Source organism: Equus caballus, chromosome 3 (genome assembly GCF_041296265.1).
Source record: "Equus caballus isolate H_3958 breed thoroughbred chromosome 3, TB-T2T, whole genome shotgun sequence".
Classification (NCBI taxonomy): Eukaryota; Metazoa; Chordata; class Mammalia; order Perissodactyla; family Equidae; genus Equus; species Equus caballus.
Genome location: NC_091686.1, coordinates 46,241,334 through 46,262,129, shown reverse-complemented (window position 1 = coordinate 46,262,129; position 20,796 = coordinate 46,241,334). Strand labels below are relative to the sequence as shown.

At 42.5% G+C, this 20,796-nt stretch overlaps 1 protein-coding gene and 1 pseudogene across 1 annotated transcript in view; both read left to right on the top strand.

The window, feature by feature from the left end:
- Window positions 1-2,759: 2,759 nt before the first annotated feature.
- LOC100066271 (eukaryotic peptide chain release factor GTP-binding subunit ERF3A pseudogene) lies at window positions 2,760-5,052 on the top strand (annotated as a pseudogene).
- A 9,436-nt stretch (window positions 5,053-14,488) lies between these two features.
- The window catches only part of METAP1 (methionyl aminopeptidase 1), a 62,266-nt gene continuing 55,958 nt past the window's right edge, over window positions 14,489-20,796 (top strand). Inside the window, exon 1 of the mRNA XM_023637673.2 lies at window positions 14,489-14,806. Coding sequence (XP_023493441.1) covers window positions 14,693-14,806 — 114 coding nt within the window. The 5' untranslated portion in view covers window positions 14,489-14,692. The remainder of the gene's footprint in view (window positions 14,807-20,796) is intronic.

The following is a 20,796-nucleotide window of genomic DNA, read 5'->3' as shown; positions in this document are numbered from 1 at the left end:
CCACTGTGTCACTTACCAAGCAGTGCCATGTCTGCACCCCACATCTGAACCCGAGTACCCCCGGGCCTCCGAAGTGGAATGTGTACATTTAACTGCTGTGCCACCAGGCTGGCCCCTGCTTACTGATATTTTTAAAATTGGTATTATAGGGGCTGGCCCGACAGCCAAGTGGTTAAAATTTGGCGTGCTCCATTTCCACAGCCTGGGTTCACAGGTCCAGATCCGGGCACAGACCTGCTCAGCTCATCAGCCATGCTGTGGCAGCAACCCACATACAAAATGGAGGGAAATTGGCACAGATGTTATCTCAGGGCTAATCTTCCTCACCAAAAACATAAAATAAAATAAAATTAGTTTTATAAAAAACCTTTTTTTGCTATATTTTCTAGTTTCTTATTTCTGCTAGATGTCATTTATAATTGTGAAAATCATCCTCTTAAAAGCACTAACAAACATTTGTCAACTAATATTTACTGTGTCCATTTTTATTATGGCTTTAGCTGTGTCTCATATTTTGAATACTTTAAGAGCCTGTGTATTTATGTGTAAGGGTGGGTGTGGAAACTTTTTCCCCTGGTGATGATTCCACATACACATTGGTAAATCAAGACTAACAGAAATTTTGTTTTTCATACTCACAATTTAATCAAAGCACCTGCTAAAATGCATTTAGTACTTTATAACTGAATAAGAAGAACAAGATATCATTGCTCAGAATTGTAAACAGCCTGTTATAATAATTTAAGAATTATATTGCAAAAAAGTCACCCTATGGTAACATAGTAAAGGAAAATGACTTCTAAAGAGGTTTTAGCAAAATAAGCTAATTCTATTGCATTTCTTGGGTAAAAATCATATTGGAGACACCAGTTCCTACATCTGTTGTCTAATGAACACATCGATATCATGCATAATCACAGGGGTATGTTTTATGTGGATCGTGGCTGAAGTGTACGTTTATGTGATTCCGTTGTTCTGTTATTTTGTTACTCTGTGCACACGTAAAAACCACGCCAGTATGTACGTTATTAATATTCATTTTAAAAACCACTTTCTAGTAGAATTAAAATACGTACATGCTAAAATAAAAGAATTTGAATCAAGGTCAAGCTATCACCTCAAAGTAGGTCAGGCAACTTTCGCAATACCTGTATGTCGAGCACCAGCTCTGCCTATAATTAAAAAAAAAAAAGTTTATTTTACTACTCATGAGAAAAATTAGCCAGCATACATAAAATATTATTTTGTAACTACCTTTCATAGAATGAGGCTAAATTTCTTGAAACAACCTCAAACTTAGAGAAAAGTTGTAAGAACAGTACAAAAATTCATTTTTCTTAAGCCATTGAGGAGTAAATTGCCTAACTGGTGTCCCATCACCCCTGATCCCTTACAATGTATTTCCCACAACCATGGCATTCTGCTACAGAACCACATACTACCATAAAAATCAGAAAGTCACCAGTGATACGTTATTACCAGCTAAGCCCATTCAAGTCTTGCCAGTTTTTCAAATAATGTCTTTTAGAGCAAAAGGATCCATATCAGAATCATGAGCTGTTTTCATCGTCATGTTTTGGCTTCCTTCATTCTGAAACAGTCCCTTAGTCTTTCTGCTGTTTTTGTGACCTTAACTCTTTTCCTGTCACAAGGCAGTTGTTTGTGGAATCTTCCCAGTTTCGTTAGTCTGACGCTTCCTCCTGATTGGAAGCCGGCTGTGCACCTTTGGAAGGGGCACACCTTCTTCTTATTGAACCCTATGAGATGTACAATTTCAATTTGTCCCATTGCTGATGGCATTTACTTGGATTACTTGATTAAGGCGGTGTCTGCTGGGCTTGTCAATTCTGAGGTTAATTTTCCTCCTTTATATTTGATAAGCATTTTGGAGGGAAGACCTTTGAATCCATGTAATTATTCTATTCCTTAACAAACTGTCAGTATATTCATTTATCATTTTGTAGCCGTGTGACTCATTGTTCCCTACTTTAGTCAATGGGCTATAATCTATTACTAGCATTATCATTATTTTGGTTCCTTTTAGCAGAGACTGACATTTAGAAGCTGAGATCTGGGCACAAGGTATGCTCCTCGCCATGGGGATGTACAAGTCTCAGCCTCGCTCAGTGGGTGGAGCTAGGGACTGTATGCATTTATACACACATGTACTTATGTTTACGTTTATATGTATGTCTATATCCATCTATATACATTGAAAACCATAGCTCACACTGATTCCTCCAATTCCAATTCAACACCGCAGTGTTTGTTTTAGCTTTCTACCTTTCCGTATTTGTAACTGCCTTCGCTGACAGAGAGAAAACTGGCTTCAATTATCTTTAACATATTTATTTATTTGATGGATGCAGCATACACAGCCAATCTCATTGCCACGGCTGCCCTCAACTGTGCACATTTTCTTCTTACCACATGTGGGCTCCAACACCCCACATCAGTCTCCCTGTTCCACAGGGATGACTTCCTCGCTTAACTCAGGCTCTGACACCCTGCACCTTTTCCCCAGAGACCTGCTCCTCACAGCATTCAGGCTCTGACTCCCCATGTTGGTTCACCCCTCCGGGGAGATGCCCACCTTACCCCCATCAGCCTCTGACTTTCCGTGTCAAGCTGCCCCTGTACAGGCATCCTCCTCACCAGACTCAAGGGCTGACTCTCCTTGTCAGGGTGTCCGTCTGTGAGGACACCCTTCTCACTCCGCTCAGGTCATGATACCCAACCTGGACCATCAGTCCGCAGAGATGTCCTTGACTCCGTGCTGGGGCTCTTACACCCTACTCCAGGCCATGCCCCTTAGCGACACCCTCTTCACACTGTCAGAGCTTGAGCAGGATGAAAAGGGAGTCCCCAAGAGAGGCAGCCAGTGGGGGCGTCAGCCTGAGCTGGGGGAGTGAGTTGTTACTTAGCGCCACACTGCCTCCTTGCACGGACCCCCTCCACACCCTGTTTAGGTTCTGATACCCTATTCTGAGCTACGTGGACACCTTCCTCGCTTCTTCTGAGCTCTGACACCCTGTCCCAGGTGGTTCCACTCACCCTCCCATGGACACTATCCTCACCCTGCTTGGTGTTAAGGACTGAATCTCTTGGAAAAAGAACTAAGCGGGAGGACTTGCTCTTTTAGATATGAATACTTGTTATAAGCTACAGTAATTAAGGCAGTACAGTATACAGGCAAGGGATAGCCAAATAGACTAATATAATTTAATAGTCTCAAGACGCAGATCCCCTCACATGCAGACACTTGATTTAAGACAAAGATGGCATGCAGAGCAGAGGGAAAAGGGTGGCCTTCGATAACCGAAGCTTTTATGTCCTGTGTAAGAAATCGCTGCCTTCCACCCGGAGGAAAGTGCCCAAGAAACGATGGAGGAGGAAGAGGAAATACCAAAACCTAACTCTGTGGTTGCACCGCCAGGTGTGCCTAAAAAAGAACATGTACATGTAGTATTCATTGGGCGTGCAGATGTTGGCGAGTCAACCATGGGAGGACAAATAATGTCTTTGACTGGAATGCTTGACAAAAGACCTCTTGAGAAAGATGAAGGAGAAGCTAAAGAAAAACCGGGGAAACTTGGTACTTGTCTTGGGCCTTAGACACAAATCAGGAAGAACGAGACAAGGGTAAAACAGTAGAAGTGGGCCGTGCCTATTTTGAAACAGAAAAGAAGCATTTCGCAATTCTAGATGGCCCTGGCCACAAGAGTTTTGTCCCAGATATGATTGGTGGTGCTTCTCAAGCTGATTTGGCTGTGTTGGTAATCTCTGCCAGGAAAGGAGAGTTTGAAACTAGATTTGAAAAAGGAGGGCAGAAAAGAGAACATGCATTGTTGGCAAAGACAGCAGGGGTAAAACACTTAATTGTGCTGATCAATAAGATGGATGATCCAACAGTAAACTGAGCAAGGAGAGATATGAAGAATGTAAAGAGAAACTAGTGCCATTTTTGAAAAAAGTTGTCTTCAATCCCAAAAGGCACGTTCACTTTATGCCTGCTCAGGACTGACTGGAGCAAATGTTAAAGAGCAACCAGACTTCTGTCCTTGGTACATTGGATTACCATTTATTCCATATCTGGATAATTTGCCGAACTTCAATAGATCAGTTGATAGACCAATCAGGCTGCCAATTATGGATAAATACAAGGATATGGGCACTGTGGTGCTGGGAAAGCTGGGATCAGGATCTGCTTGCAAAGGCCAGCAGCTTGCAATGATGCCAAATAAGCACAATGTGGAAGTTCTTGGAATCCTTTCCAACGATGTAGAAACGGATTCTGTAGCCCCAGGTGAAAACCTCAAAATGAGACCGAAAGGAACTGAAGAAGAGGAGACTCTTCCAGGATTCATACTTTGTGATCCTAACAGTCTTTGTCATTCTGGACGCACATTTGATGCCCAGATAGTGATTATAGAGCACAAATCCATCATCTGCCCAGGTTATAATGCGGTGCTGCGTATTCACACCTGTGTTGAAGAAGTCGAAACAACAGCCTTAATCTGCTTGGTATACAAAAAATCAGGAGAAAAAAGTAAGACTTGGCCCCGTTTTGTGAAACAAGATCAAGCACGCATTGCTCGCTTAAGGACAGCAGGAACCAACTGCCTGGAGACCTTTAAAGACTTCCCTCAGATGGGTCGTCTTACCTTACGAGATGAGGGTAAGACCATTGCAATTGGAAAAGTTCTGAAACTGGTTCCAGAGAAAGACTAAGCGTTTTCTTGATAACCCTGCACAATACTGGGAGGAAAATTGACTGCAAAAGCCTTTTTCACACCACCTGCTCTTATTTTCTGCCCATTGACAAACCTCTTCCCATATTTTGCAAAGACAAAGTTCACAGCAAAAGTCCACATTATGTCAGCCTTCTCATATTGAGAGCTCTGCTGTGCCACTGTTGAATTTTTCCTGAGATTTTTTTCTTCCCCTCTCAAACTTGGCTTCCCTGGACAGATTTGGCAGTAGCTTTGTAAGTGATGTGGACATGATTGCCTACAATAATGAAAACCAATAGGAATTTTTTTATTTTTCATTTTCCCCTTAGGCATACTTAGTCTTTTTTTCTCCCCCAGGCAGATCATCCTGAGTGTGCGAACGTGTGTGTACATGTTACAAAACAACTACCATGGTAATAAAATATTCAATTTGAAAAAAAAAAAAGAAATCACTGCCTTCTACAATGTCATGAAGATATATTCCGATGTTATTATCTTGAAGCTGTACTGTTTTGGCTTTCACCTTTATATCCACAATCCCCTCACACTGAATTTTTGTGTGGCTATCCAGGAAAAAAAAAAAAAAAACGAAATGTGGCCCAATACAAAAGTCTCAGGGACGTCAGACTTCTGCGTGGTGGTCAGGTACAGAGACAGGCTGTTCCAAGAGGAGGGTAAGTTGAGACCGCAACTGTCTTGAGGGCTGACCTCAGAAGTTTTAATGTTCATTTGATCCGGGGGTGGTCACCTGAGAAGAAGACGGAGGTGGGGAAGACGCAAATCCTCAAGTGGAGCCCTTGTTGCTTCAGATGGAGCAGAAAGAGGTTAATCTCTTGGTCAGTAGGTCCATATTACAAGCCATCCATGTGAGATTTTGAAAGCAAGATTTCAGGAAAAAAAGCTTCTGGCTCTGTTTCCTAAGGAAGGTAGACACTGCTGTGATTTCATTGGAGAATGGGCTTAGTAAGGGGCAGCAGCAGCATTTGATAAGCGATGCCTCCAAACCCCACCTCTGGGAAAGGGAACTCCTGAAAAACGACTGGGTTCTCAATAGGCCTTAATGGCAAGCACAGTGAAAACACTGCAGCGTTTCAGCTGACACAAGTGCAATATTAAGGCATTATTGAGAAGCTAAAAAAAAAAGTGAATATTACATAGCATTCGTATGTGCATATTCTCATTTATTCATTTATTTATTCTACAAATATTTATTGAATGTCATAGCCAATACTGGTTAGATGCTGATTAAACTCGTTTCCCTATTTCAAGGCCATAGCTAAACTACACTTTCTAGCACCCCTCAGTGTGAGATGTGGCCAGTGACTGACTGTGGCAATGGAATGGGCTAGAGTGAAGCAGAGCACTCCTTGGGTTGGCCTGTTACATCTCATGCCCAAGAAGGAACACTCACATGCCAGCCTATCCTCGGGTAAGGACTCCAAGGACCTAGAAACGGTAGAGATGAAAGATGGATCTGGACTCTCTGATTGACTGAGGGAGCAGGGCTTCCATGGCTAACCTATAGCTGACTCTGACGTAAGGGAGATATAAACTTGGATTTTCTTAAGCCACTGAGAGTTTGGGGATTGTTTGTTACAGTGGTTAGCCTTCCCTGATTAACACTAAGGCAGTGCCTATTCTATGCCGGCCTCCATTCTGGGTACCAGGGACACAAGAGCAACGGACAAGAGAGACAATTTCCTGCTCTCACAAGGTATGTTATATACTGAAGAGGAGCAGACAATAAACAGTGACCCTTTACCTTTGCATGGTGCTCTACAGTTTACAAAGTGCTTTCCTAGGCATTAACTTATGTGATTTTCATACCAATGTTTTACACATGAGGAAACAAAAGCTCAAAGATCTTAAGTGCCTTACATAAGACAAAGAGTTAGGAACTAGCCACATGGATCAGAGTTTTCTGACTCCCGACCCATTGTTCATACTATGATGCGGATGAATTTTCACAATCATAATGAAGAACGGTGACGGTAAGATGAAGACTAAACACAGTATAAAGCCATTATAAAGTTTTAGGACACTCTTGGGAACAATAAACACCAATTTTAGGATAAAGACTCCTTTGCAGGAGACGAAGTAGTGGAATGAGATGGGGGAGGGGTACATTGAAGAGTTTGACTGTCTTGGCCATATCCCATTTCTTCAGATAGATGGTGGGTACAAAATGATTCTGGATTCTCTTCCATTTTCCCCTTCAGATCCTTTTTCTACTCTTCTCAGTCTGGTCCTCTGCTCTGGGAGGCCGACTTGTATGGTCCACTGAGGATCAGTGAGGCTCCTTATCCTTCCAGCTTTAGAGTATTGGAAGGAGGTAAGAGGATGAGGTCGCAAATTCCTGACTTCAGGGTGGTTCGGGCTGGCTAGGTCTCTGAACCAAAAATTGCAGCTCTGCTAGAGGTCCTTTCCTTCCAGCTCACCCTGGCTTTTGGTATTTGCCCAGTCTCCTTACTCCTTCAGGACTAGCCCAGTTGTTAACTCTCAGCTATTGCACCATTCCTTTTGGTTTTCCAAGACACTGCCCACGCCTTAGTATACAGCTGCTTTATTAAACTCTTCACTCTTCTCAAATTACCCAGCCGAAGAGTGTCCTCTGCTTCTTGCTGGGTTCTAACTGATAGACTAGGTATTCTTTTTCTGTGTCTCTGTCTCTCTCTTGCTGTACAGACACACACACACACACACACATCTTCTTTTTCTTTTTTGTGTATTTGAAATAATTCACATTCACAAAAAACTTAAGAAGGAAAAGCATTTATTGAGCATTTATTATATGTTAAGCATTGCAATAGAGATAAATGTTGGGAATAGAGACAAAAGTAAGACATAAACCTCCTGTCACAAGGAAGTCACAGTCCAGTAGGTGAGACAGCTGAGGAAATAAAGTCGATGAAGTGTACTGGTTAAGACCATGGGATTTGTAGTCAGATAGGGTTGAGCTCAAGTCCAGGCTCAGTTGCCTATTGGTTACATGATCGTGATCTTACGCTAGAGAGATAAAATTGGGGTTAGTTCTAGTAGTCTTCCTCATAGGGTCCTTGTGAGGATTACAAGTAAACCCATTAGCATCTATACTTATACATGTTTCCATATGCTTAGCATAGAGTAAGTTCTTAATACATGTTGCTTTGAATTATCGTCAATTGCAACAATAGCACTTTGTATCCAGTTTAGAGGTAGCACAGGGGAGGCACTGATCGGCTACAGCTGAGGAGGTCAGCAAGTGTTTAATGGGTGAAGTGATGTCTGAGCTAGATCTTGAAGAAAAAGTAATTTCACCAAGAGATCAAACAGGGAAAGGCAGACCAGGCAGAGAGAGCAGCATGTAGAAGAGCACCGAAGAATGAAATAGCACTGTGTGTTCAGGGCACCATGAGCAGTTTGCTAGAATGAAATAGCACTGTGTGTTCAGGGCACCACGAGCAGTTTGCTATTGCAGGAGGGTCAAGGCTGAGGCATGAAGAATAGTGAGAGATGAGGCGAATGAGTTAAGCAAGGGGTAGAGACAAAGAATCTGGTTTGGACTTGATCCCGCAGGTCAGGAGCATCTGGGAAGGATTTTTAAAACTTTCTTTTATTTTGAAATAATTCCAAATTTACAGAAAAGTTGCAAGAATTGTAAAAAATACCTCTGGTATACCCAGGTTCCCCAACTGTGAACATTCTGCCACAAATGCCTTGCCGTTCATTTTCTCTCTCTGTCTCTAGAATATACATGTATATTCTGGACCAATGATATGACTACAGTATAACTGTCAAAATCAGGGAATTCTTAAGGATGCAATACAACCAACTTCCTTTATAGCAAAAATATTTTTTTCTTTTGGTCCAAAATCCAACCCAGATCCAAGTTGTCATGTCTCTTTAGTCTCTTTTGATATGGAACAGTTTCTTGAATCTTTCTCTGTCTTTGAGACACTGGCATTTTGAAGGGTACAGGTCAACTAGATTGGCTTCAGTTTGGGTTTGGCTGATGTTTCCTCATGATTAGAATCAGTCATGCATTTTTAGCAGGAACACCACAAAAATACACCGTGTTCTCAGTGTTTCATATCAGGAGGCTCACAAAGTCAATTTGTCCCATTACTGGTGATTTTAACTTTGATAACATAGTTAGAGTATTTTCAGGGCCGGCCCAGTGGCGCAGTGGTTAAGTGCACACGTTCCACTTCGGCAGCTTGGGTTTTGCCGGTTCGGATCCTGGGTGCAGACATGGCACCGCTTGGCAAGCCATGCTGTGGCAGGCGTCCCACATACAAAGTAGAGGAAGATGGGCACGGATGCTACCTCAGGGCCAGTCTTCCTCAGTAAAAAGAGGAAGATTGGCAGCTCATGTTAGCTTAGGGTTAATCTTCCTCAAAAAAAAAAAGAGTTTCTTCAAGGTTTCTCCAAGGTGAAGTTATTATTTTGCTTTTTAAATGATAAATATTTCGTAGGGAGTTACGTTGAACCTACATAAATATCCTGTTCCTTAAAAGACTTTCACCTAATCATTTTAGCATCCTTTGATGGTTCTTGCCTGAATAAATTATTACTTTATGGTTGCCAAATGGTGATTTTCTAATGTCATCATTCCTCCCATGTTTATTAGTTAATGTTCTGTTGTAAAGAAGAGCTTACTTTTGTCCCTCATTTGTTTGTTTATGTATTTTTATCAGTATGGGCTCATGGATTACTATTTTCTTCAATGGGTTATAATTTGACACTATTATTATTTATTCTCATGCTCAAATTATGTCTGGTTTGGCCAGTGGAGTGCCTTCAAATTGGCTTCTGTGTCCTTTTCATAGTCTCAGTCATTTTTGAGCTCTACCGTATGTTCTGGTAAAATGAGACTTTCCAGACTTATCTTGTACTTTTCCTGCTCTGGCCCTGGAATGAGCCAGTTCTCCAAGGAGCTTTGATTCCTTTTAGTGGAAAATGGTATCTAGACACCAAGATCTGGAAATTAGTTGTGCTCATTGCCTCTTAGTCCTCTTAGTGGTCAGAGCTTTATACACACACACATGCACACACACGTCTCTATTCTCTATCAGTCAAAACCTTGAGTTCACATTGGTACTTCTAATTCCAATACAACACCACATGATCCATTCTAGCCTTCATCTTTTCCATATTTGTAATTCCCTCTTCAGGCATTGCAAATTTGGCTCTCAATATCCTTAATTTAGTTACTCACTTGCTCATTTGCCCTTCATGTACCAAGCCCCTGAGCTCCTTGACTGTCTCCTTAGATTTGGCCTTGGTGGTCCCATGGACCCCCATAGCTCTGACTGTTTCATTGGACCCAACTCTGCAGGCTCTGCTCACTTCTTTGACCCTGTCTCCAGCTCCACACTCCCTACATTGGTGAAGGCTTTGAAGCAGGGAAGGCATGATCAGATTTGTCTCTTAGAACTATTAGTTTGATGCAGGCTGGGTTCAATGGGTCAGAAGTAGGTAAGAGGCCACAGGCATAGTCCTAGCAAAGGCTTAAAATCGCCTAAACTAAAGCTGCAGCCAAAGAATAGAGAGAACAGAAAAAAGAAATATTTTTAGAAGATACAATCCATAGGACTGAGTGATTGACGTTGGGGAATGAGGAAGAGAAAGGAGCCTAACTTTTAACTTGGGAGATAAGAGTAGAGAGAGGATGTCACTAAGCAAGATAGGGAATTCAGGAGAAAAAGAAGATTTAAAAGGGGTGGCAAAAGCGGGTAACTAGTAGAGAATTCTTTCTTTTTGGCCATGTTGAATTTGAACCGTCCGTGGACACTGGAAGTAGACTAGCCAGCTGGACAGCAGCTCTGGGCATGTGCTTAGACACCACCTCAAAAGTGCTTTTCTCTGTGCACCAGTCCAGGGAAACAAGAGCCTTCAGGGCCAAAGGACCCTTCAGATATGCCAGCTCTCACTGGAGGCTCGGAGTCGATTCTTCCTCCTGGAAGTGTGCTGGCTGAACTTTGCCCACAAAAATTAAAACAGAAATTGGATGTCCAGTGGGAACTTTGAATTAAAATCTCAGAAGAAAGAGAAGAATAACACAGGGACTATGCCTGACATAATTTAGTAAAAATCTCTTATGTTTTGTCAGTTTTTTATGCTTAAACAAAAGGGATCTTGGTAATTATCTTAAGAACAGCCAGGGGGCCGGCTGGGTGGTGTAGTGGTTAGGTTCAAGCGCTCCACTTTTGCAGCCCGGGGTTCGCCAGTTTGGATTCTGGGTGTAGACCTATGCACCGCTTGGCAAGCCACGCTGTGGCAGGCATCCCACATATAAAGTCGGGGAAGATGGGCATGCATGTTAGCTCAGGGCCAGTCTTCCTCAGCAAAAAGAGGAGGATTCACGGAGGGTGTTAGCTCAGGGCTAATCTTCCTCAAAACAAACAAACAAACAAACAAACAAACAAAAGAACAGCCAGAAAGGTGGTCTTGGGAAGTTTATCTCACTCAGCAGCTTGTCTTGTTGGGATGAGGAGGAGCAAGGAAGAAGTTGCTGCTGGCAAGGCTAACTAATAATGATAATAAGTATGACTTCCGGAGTTCTCAAGCACTTCACAAAGTCTATCTCATTTAATTATCACAAAACTCTATGAGGTAGGTACTCTAACCTGTATTTTTCAGACACGGAAAATGAGGTTAAACAGGTTGCTCATGGAAACATGACTCAGGGAGAGGCGCTGGAGGCAGAGGTTTCAACCTAGGTCTGCCTATCTTAACGCAACATCTGTGCTCTTAACTGCCCCACAGGGCTGCTTTCCATACTAGGAAGCAGCAGCCTCCGGAGAAGACGGCCAGCAAGAGGTGGAGAATTTCCAGTCTCCCTGTGCCCTGGACTAGGTCTTCTGGACTAGAATTTTCAGAAATTCCTGTGTCTCTGTTGATGAGGTCAATTCTGGATACAACCCATCAGGGGTCAACATATTAGAATTCCTCCAGAGCAAATGGACAAAGACTGCAAGGGATCTAAACATACTATAAACTACAAGGGAATAGTGTAAGAACTGACAAACCATAAGACATGATAGTGGCAGATACATAATGAGCTATCATATAGAAAAGGAATAGGACATTGTTTTTTCTAAATCTAAGAGTAATTTATGGCATAGTGTTAAGTGAAAATAAAAAAATATATTAATAACTGCAAATAAGTAAACATTGAATATGCATATGGATAAGGGTTGAAGGTAACAAGGACAACAACACTGACGTGTTTAGGAGATGATATTGTGGCCAATTTGTATCTTGGCTTTGTTGTTTTTTGCTGAGGAAGATTAGCCCTGAGCTAACATCTGTGCCCATCTTCCTCTAATTTATATGTGGGACGCCTATCACAGCATGGCTGACAAGTGGTGTAGGTCCACACCCAGGATCTGAATCCATGAACCCAGGCCACGGAACCAGAGAGTGCCAAACTTAGCCACTATGGTGGCCCCTTGGCTTTGTTTTTTCCCTGCAAAAAAGAAATTTTAACAAATAAAAACAAACACATAAAAGAAGAAATACAAATGCAATAATCACAGAAAAATGTTCGGACTTATTATTTAATAAAAAATATCATTTTCCATTTATCAAAATGACAAGCATTAAAAATAGATAATACCCAGCACTAGTAAGGTCTCAGGAAATAAGATCTTTAGTATAGTTCTGACCAGAGTGTAAATTTGTGCACACCTTCTGAAGAAAAATTTGGCAAACTATAAGAAACAATAAACAGTGACACCCTTTGATGCAGGAATTCCACTCTCAAGAATATACTCTAAGTAACCCAAACACCAATGTGATTATGAAATTCAGTTAATAAGAGAAAGACAATAATTTCAGAGATGCACAATGATAAATTTAGGTAAGATTATTTTAATGATAAAATCTTAATGGCAAATATGCATCTTCTTTTCTTAAAAATTTACAATTTTTATTTTTCCGATATAAGATATAAGTATATGCATATGTACAAATGTTTGCTGCCTTGATATCCATTTTAAGTAATTCCTAGTATAAAATTATTTATATATTAACATTGTTTCCATTTAATGCTATACTTTTTCTTTCCTTAACAACAACAAAAATTATGAATTCAGTAAGTTCTTTGGATGATGAACCAAAACAGATTAAGATAATAAATATGATTGATGAGAAAGATACAATTTTAAACATCTTATTCTTTCTCACTGAGAAAATCTTCAATTAAATGATGATTAACATTGCTCATTGAAGTTTTTTTTTTTGAGGAAGATCAACCCTGAGCTAACATCTGCTGCCAATCCTCCTCTTTTTTTTTGCTGAGGAAGACTGGCCCTGAGCTAACATCCGTGCCCATCTTCCTCTGTTTTATGTGGGACACCTGCCACAGCATGGCTTGACGAGCCAGTGCATAGGTCCACACCCGGGATCCCAATCAGTGAACCCTGGCTGCTGAAGCAGAACTTGGAACCTGGGAAACCCTGACCCACCAGGCCGGCCCCAACATTGAAAAAAAAAAAAGGAATATACTCTTAGTAAAAGAGTATTTAGAGAAGCCTTGTTTATAATATCTAAGAATTACAAATAACCTAAATGTCTATTATTAGTGAATTTGGTTCAGTAAATTATCCATACAATATTCTGCAGAAATTAAAATTATGTGGTAAAAATATACTCAACCACATTAAAGGAAGTTCACAACATAATTGAAGAAAGCAGGTAACTAAATACTCTGCAGCATGTAGTCCAGTTTTTGTTAAAAAATATTTTATATATATGCACACATATATAGCATATATACATATATATATATACATACACATAGGCATTTATTTGGTGGTTGATTTCTTTTTGCTTATGTGTATATAACATTTTAAAATTTATTACTTGATTTTATCACATTATTTGTACTGCTTATATATAGCAAAATAAAGTTATTTAAAATAAAATATGAGCTTTTCTTCTCTATTAAATATGGAAAATTGTTCTAAAAATATGGATTGGTTAACACAAAGTTCACAGCACTTAGCTGATGATCAATAATAGGAGTTCCTCTCTCCTCCCTAGTGACAGCAGGTATTCAAGCACGAGCTACAAAATGGCAGATCTGGGATGTGGTTGGAGATAGAGACACCAGGTTTGCATCAGATGACCTCTAAAGCTCCTCTGAACTCTGACATTTCATGATTAATACGATTCTCCCCTTTCTGCCTCTTAAACAATCAACTGGGAATAACACAAAAAATTATTGTTTGTGCTGAGTATCTAGTAGCTGTTGTGTTACTATTTCCAGCACGGTAGACTGTGAAGGGAGTCGGGGGGGTGTGGGAAAAAAATGGGGCACGAAGGAGGACCAACGCAAATCTCAGCCCACCTCCTCACTGACAGCTCTCCGGCTCCCTTTTGCGATAATAAGCCGGGGTCCCTGGGCCTCAGAGCAGACGGTGTCAGTGAGAAACAGAACTTCAAAGAGAGAATTAGCTCCCTTATCCACGGGTGGACCAACGCAGAGGAGCGGAGAGCCCTTTCCCACCGCCTGGGTACGTGGGGGACACTTAGGACCCCGCGGGCCAGTCAGCATGGGGCGACTGGGAAGCTGCCTCTCTAGGCACAGACAGCGCGAGGCGGGAGGGCCCCGCGCGCCGGCCGCACCCGGCTTTCTGCGCCGGCGGCGGGAGGCCGCAGTCGCGGGGTCAGCGCGGGACGGCGCCCGGCAGGGTCTCGGCGGCGCTCGCCCACGACCCCCACGTGCGCGCCGGCGGCCGGGAGGCGGGGCGAGGGCCGCGGGGCGGGGCGCCAGCTGCGCGCGCAGGGGGGGCGGGGCGGGGCGCGCAGCGTGGTCCCCGCCGGAGGCGCTCCGCCTCTTTTCGCGCCCAGGCCCGCGGGCCGCGCTCCTCCCCCGGCTCGGCTTCCCTGCCCCCTGCCCTCCCTCCGCCCGGCCGTTCCTCCTCCCTCCTCCTCCTCGTCCTCGGAAGGCGCTACTCCAGCAGCCAGGCAGCATGGCGGCCGTGGAGACGCGAGTGTGTGAGACGGACGGCTGCAGCAGCGAGGCCAAGCTCCAGTGTCCCACCTGCATCAAGCTGGGCATCCAGGGCTCGTACTTCTGCTCGCAGGTAGACGCCCGCTCCCCCGCGCCGCCGCCGGCCGACCCCCTCCCCTCTCCGCCTGCCCTCGCGGCCGGTCGGGACGCTCCTCCTCTTCCCCGGGCGGGCAGCCGGCCGCGCTTCTTCCGCCCGCCTCCGCAGCCCGCCGCCCCCTCCCGCCTCCGGGGACCACGGGCCCCTGGGGACCGGACCAGGCGGGGCGCACGCGGGGCGGGGGCGCTGTCTGCCGGGCCATGAGGGCTGCTGGCGGAAGCGGACTTGCCCCGAGTCGCCGGGCCGCGCTGGGGCGCCGCGTTTAGGGGCCGGTTCCCGCCGCGCATCTTCTGCCCCGGCAGGGGCCGCCAGGTGTGCGGGCCGCCGGGACAGGTCGGGGCGCCAGGGAAAGAGGGCAGCCCAGCGGGCTCTGGTCTTGGTCGCGGGGGGCTGCGGGGCCGGTGGTCACCCTGGTCCCGGCAGGATTGGAGGTCGGAAGAGACCCGCCGGACTTTGAGGAGGGGGCTGCCTGAGGACGGTGGGAGTCACAGAGAGGAGGAGTGGTGGCTCCAGCCCCACCTCTGTCTTTCGGTGCCTCGACACTTAAGCAACTTTGAGGGTGAGGTTGGAGAGGGGTCTGTGTAATTCATTCTTTTCCTTTGGCATCCCAAATTATTGATTTAGCACCCCTTAACAGTATGTCGCCTCGCTTTTACTGAATTTCCCACTGATTGAAAAGGACAGTTCCATTAAGGGTTATGCTTCAAGGCGGTGGTGAATGTTAATAAGTTTTGTGCAGTGGAGCAAACAGCCTTGAATGGGGTCCTGACTGAGACGTGTGCCCGCGTCGATGTTCCCTGAAGAGTCCTAGCGTTGCGGCCGGTCTCCCCGCTCAGAACGCTGGCGGGGCGGCGGCGTGGCTCTCAGCTACAGCCCACGTCCGTCGAAGAGACGTGAATATTCAGGTATTGAATTGGTAGTGTCCTGCGGGGAGAAGAGCATGAACAGAGAGTCTGAAGGCCTGGTCAGGGCCCTGCCCTTGCCAGTTAGTGTGCGAACTTGAACTAGTCGAGTTACCTAACCTTTCTGAGCTCCAGTCCTACCACTGTACGGAGGGGAAGATGATACATTTCCTTACATATTTCACAAGGTTGTTCTGAGACCCAAATTATCTAACGAGTGTGAAATGTTGGTAAAACCTAAGGCATTTTTTTTAAAAAAAGTAATGCTGCGGTACAATTAACACTGCTATATATAAAAATATAAATGAATAGAATGAAAACAAATATATAAGAACAATAAATACAAATAATATAGATATTTCAAATATAAAATATATAAACGTGCAGATGTATATAAAATAAAATCCTTAAGATCACAACACTTGTAGATAAGCCATTGTAAGAGGTCCTTGCTATGTTGTATAGGTCTTGTTTTTAGATAGGATTTGATCCTTGACCTTGTTACTATCTTTTGGAAAAAGTTGCACATGGAGAAGTGTTGCTCGTTCTAAAAATAGCTTTGGGACTACTCAACATGTATGAGTCCTTTTGTTTCTTTAAAACTTTCAAATTCTAATTTCTTGAGGCCCACGTGGGACCTGGACTTAAAACAAAAAAACACTAGTTTGCTTTTGGAAATTGTGTACCATCTGAGTAGATCAATGTGATTTACGTTGCGTTTAAAGTTAGGTGGCAGTTTGTAATGCTAAATGAATTAATATGTACAGCCACTTACCTGTTGAGGTTTTAAAAAGATCTTGTGAATCTGTATTCATGAAGCATAGGTGATATTCTCTTAGGCATGGTATTGGGTAGAAAGAAAGTTGACTCATTGGGGTTTGTGGGAAAATGCAACACATTTGTGAAAATATACAGGGTCTATTCACTATGACAGGATTGGAGGTATTTCATGTTGAATTCTGCAGGTATGTTTCTGGTACCACTGCTATATCTCTTGTCAGACAGATCCTGAGTGGCTCTCACAGCTGTCGCTCTTCATTCCTGTTACCACCTCCTATGATCAGTTTTTTAAAATTTCTCACTAAGTCGGTTGTAGTGGTCTCTTAATTCATTTACCTACTGTAGTTCCCCACCTTGCAAACACCCACAAAAAACCAGCCAAACAAAGCCTTTTGTACAGAAGGTATTTTTCCCCTAGCGTAACAGTCTGCTTATCCCCCATCCATAACAGAGTTACCATTGCTTGCAGGATTCTAGCCCCATAAGGACCGCTTCTGAGTCTAGCTTTATTCTCTTGCACTAAACAGAGGTTGTATTTTTACTCTTTTCTTCACCCAAAATGTTACCTGTCTTCTGAAATCACAGCTATTCTTTTGGTCCCAGCTTGAGACTTTGATCAAATCACAAACTTTTCCTAAGCCAGTTTCCATATCTGCAATGAAACCAGGGCTTCTCTTTGCCACTTCTCTGATCATCTTTACCAGAAGTGATCTGTCTTCTCTCTACTCCTTGCTTTTCTGGTCCCCAGCCTGGCTGGCTGGCCAGCTTGTCTTTGAACAAACTGAGAACAAAACTGCAAGAGGCCGTAACAGAAGTAAGCCTTTCCCAGCTGCTCTGTCACGCTACCTTGTTTATTTCATTTATAACATTTTATACAGTCTAATTATCTCATTTGTTTTCTTATTCATCTGTCTTTCAGTCAGACGGTGAGCTTCATGAATGTTATTTTGTTCACTGTCCTATTCTCATTTCTCAATGCAATGTTCTCTGTGTAGCAGCTGGTCAATAAATGTTTGAATCAGTGAATAAATGTATCAAAAGGCAGAATAGAGAGGTAGACGGCTAGATTTGAATCAGGACTCCATCATTTACTCGCTGCGTGACTTTGGGCAAATAACCTGTTTTCTGTCACATGCTTTTGAAATGGGGCCATTAATAGTACCTACCTCAGGGTTTTGGTGAAAACTACTAATTGTATGTAAAACACTTAGCACATTAGTAAATTTAATCAATGTTAGCTCTTTTTATTGTTTTACTATGTTTTATGCTTAAGAAGGTAAGAATATTTTTATCTAAGATACTTAGTTTTAAGAAAAGTTTTGGTCCTTTAAGTGAGTAAAACTGTGGTACTTGAAAATTGAGTTTTTCAAGAGTTCCTGAAGTTGATTGTATTTCTTTATAGAAGCGTTCATTCTTATTTAATGTTAGTTTATCTATGTCTTATCTTTCCTAGGAGTTTGTGAGAGTTTTCTGAGGATGGAGGCTGTGCTTTACTCATTTTTGTCTTTCTCCTAGTGCCCTTGCACACAGTAGGCACTCGGTACATTAAATGAAAGAAAAGAATTCGATGGGCCTGAGAAGGCAACCAAGGAGCATTCAAGCCCTTAGTGAACAGCCTGGGGCAGATATTCTCTTGTCCTTAAAGGATTGGCTGAGAGGGACCTGAGTGATTTGCACCCATTTATAAGGCACAAGAACTAAAAGGTAGTATAGTGTAAGTGGAAGGAGACTGGGTTTGGAGTCAGACCTGGGTTTAAATCTTTGCTACCTTGTCCTTGGGTAAGTCATCTCCTAATTTCCTAAGACAGGGCTAACGGTGCACCCTCTTCATTGAGTTGAGGGGAAGGTGAATAAGAGAGAACGTGCAAAGTGCCTAGCACAGTGTTCAGGAAATGGTTTTATTATGCATGTAGCCTCATCCCTAATACTATTACAGTCAGTTATTAGGAAGGTTTAAAAATGTTTAAGAAGAAGTATCATTTGTTTATGAACATTTTGAGCAAATCCTTGCAACAGGTTCTTTCAAGGAAGCGGTGGCAAGGTAAGGTGATTAACTAACTGGGTCTCCAGGAAGAAAGTGAGTGGCTGGCATCTTGTAGGTTGGAGTTGGAAAGTGAGGAAGGAATTGCCCTTCCAACATGGAACATCTTTGAAATGCAACCCTCCCTCTGAAACTCTTTCTCCTTTGGTAACAGAGTTCTGACAATGTGCAGTGTTTTTGAAGCTCATCTTCATTATCAATGGAGATATTACCACATTCTACTTTTTATTTATAGGAATTTTCTTTAAATTCCTCACATTACCTCAGACCACCCCTAGATAGTTCTGTAATATAGGCGATTGGGTACAACTGTCGTAGCTTCTTATAGGCAAAAGGAGATGATGAGGGTATAGAGAGATTGTGATTTTTTTTTTAAACAAAAATAAGTTTACTAATATCTTTCTTGTAGAAAAATTAGAAAGTACAGGTGAAAAGTTACCCAGTGATAATTTCTGTCAAATTTTTGTTGTGTATTCTTATAAACATATTTATGTATTGTTACATACATTTATGTGCAGATACTTAGGTATGTTTTTATAAAAATCGCACCATAATATGCATAATCTTAGGGAATTTGCCCATCCTTATGTCTTAACCAACAAATTGGGAGTGTCTGTCATAGCTGCATTTATATTGTCCTTTGTAATGGTTGAATAGTATACTATGTTATAGATTTACTGTCCTTTATTTTCTCACTTATGGTTGAATTTAGTTTCTTTTCAACTTTTTAGTTGCTATTAACTTCTCTTCAATAAATTGTCCTGTAAAATTTGAATCATTTTGATTTACTCAGGGACATAAAATAATGATAGGACTGGTACATGAACCCAGGATTGAACCATCCCAAGCTGCTGGTAGTTCTCGCAGTGGAGTCAATGACTCATTAGTGGTTTGAGGGCCTTCTGGTGGTCAGTGAGGATCTCCTTTTATTGACATGCTTGTGTTGTAAATATTTATGTTGGGGTTTGGCATGAAGTAACACTGATGTTCCAGTACAAGTTGTAAAAGCAAGCATCCTTTCCTTGGTAGGTAATCCAAACTTGAATAGGTCTTTTAACTCTGAGTTACTTTTTTAGGGCTTGAAGGGCTATTGGAAGAAGATGTGGTCTTATACTGTTCATATAGTTTGTGGATGGAAGTTTTAGTCACTTTTTTTGTGCGTGTGTGTGAGTCTTTTCACATTTGGCCTACTTGTCAACTTTTTAGTTTGGTCCTAGTAAATTTGATGGGGGACGGGCACATAGCACACAGCTAAGCACATACCCAGCTCTAGATGTTAGGAGGGAGAAGCAGTAGTGTGGTGACTCCTTCTGTGTTAATGAGGAATTGTTTTTGGTGTTCACAGCAAACATATTTAGTACATGTAATGTAGGCACAAATACTCTACCCAGCAACCATTGGGATTCTCTCCATATTAAAGGTTTAATGTAATGGAATGTAAATATAATTTTAACCCATTCCGCTTGATCCTGAGTCTTCCTGACCTCACACTTAACATGAAGCTTTCTCTTATTCATGCTTGGGCAGGGAGTGCTCCCACCTCAACAATTGTAAGTCTTTTTATTTTGATTTCTTTGACTGGGATCAGTCTGTGTCTCTCTTTGAATAAAAAACAATTCAGCACACTCTGTAAGCCGGGCCTGCCTTCCTCAACATGTGTGTTTGAACCCAGGAGAAGGGACGCTGTGAAACTACCCCTGATTTCCATGTTGCCAATAAGTTCTCTCCTTGCACCACTATTCACCGTAGCTAAGTTGTGGAAATAACCTAAATGTCCACGCACAGATGAATGAATAAACAAAATGTGTATATATACAGTGGAATACTAAAAAAAGGAACTCCTGTTGTATGCCACAACATGTATGAAGTTTGAGGACATTATGCTAAGTGAAATAAGCCAGAAAGACAAATATTGCTTAATTCCACTTACAGGAGGTATCTAAAGTGGTCAGATTCATAGAATCAGGGTGGAATGGCGTTTTCCAGGGTCTGGCAGGAGGGGGAAATGGGAAGTTACTAATCAACGGGCATGAAGTTTCAGTCAAGCAAGACAAATAAACTCTAGAGATTTGTTGTTCAACATTGTCCCTACAACAATGAAAATTGTATTGATGCTTAAAATTTGTTAAGAGAGTAGACCTCTTGGTAACATGTTCTTACCATAAAAAAAGTTCTCTCCTGTTTTTGTCTCTAGTAGCGTACTTGTTTTTTTTGGAGGCCTGAGCTAACATCTGCTGCCAATC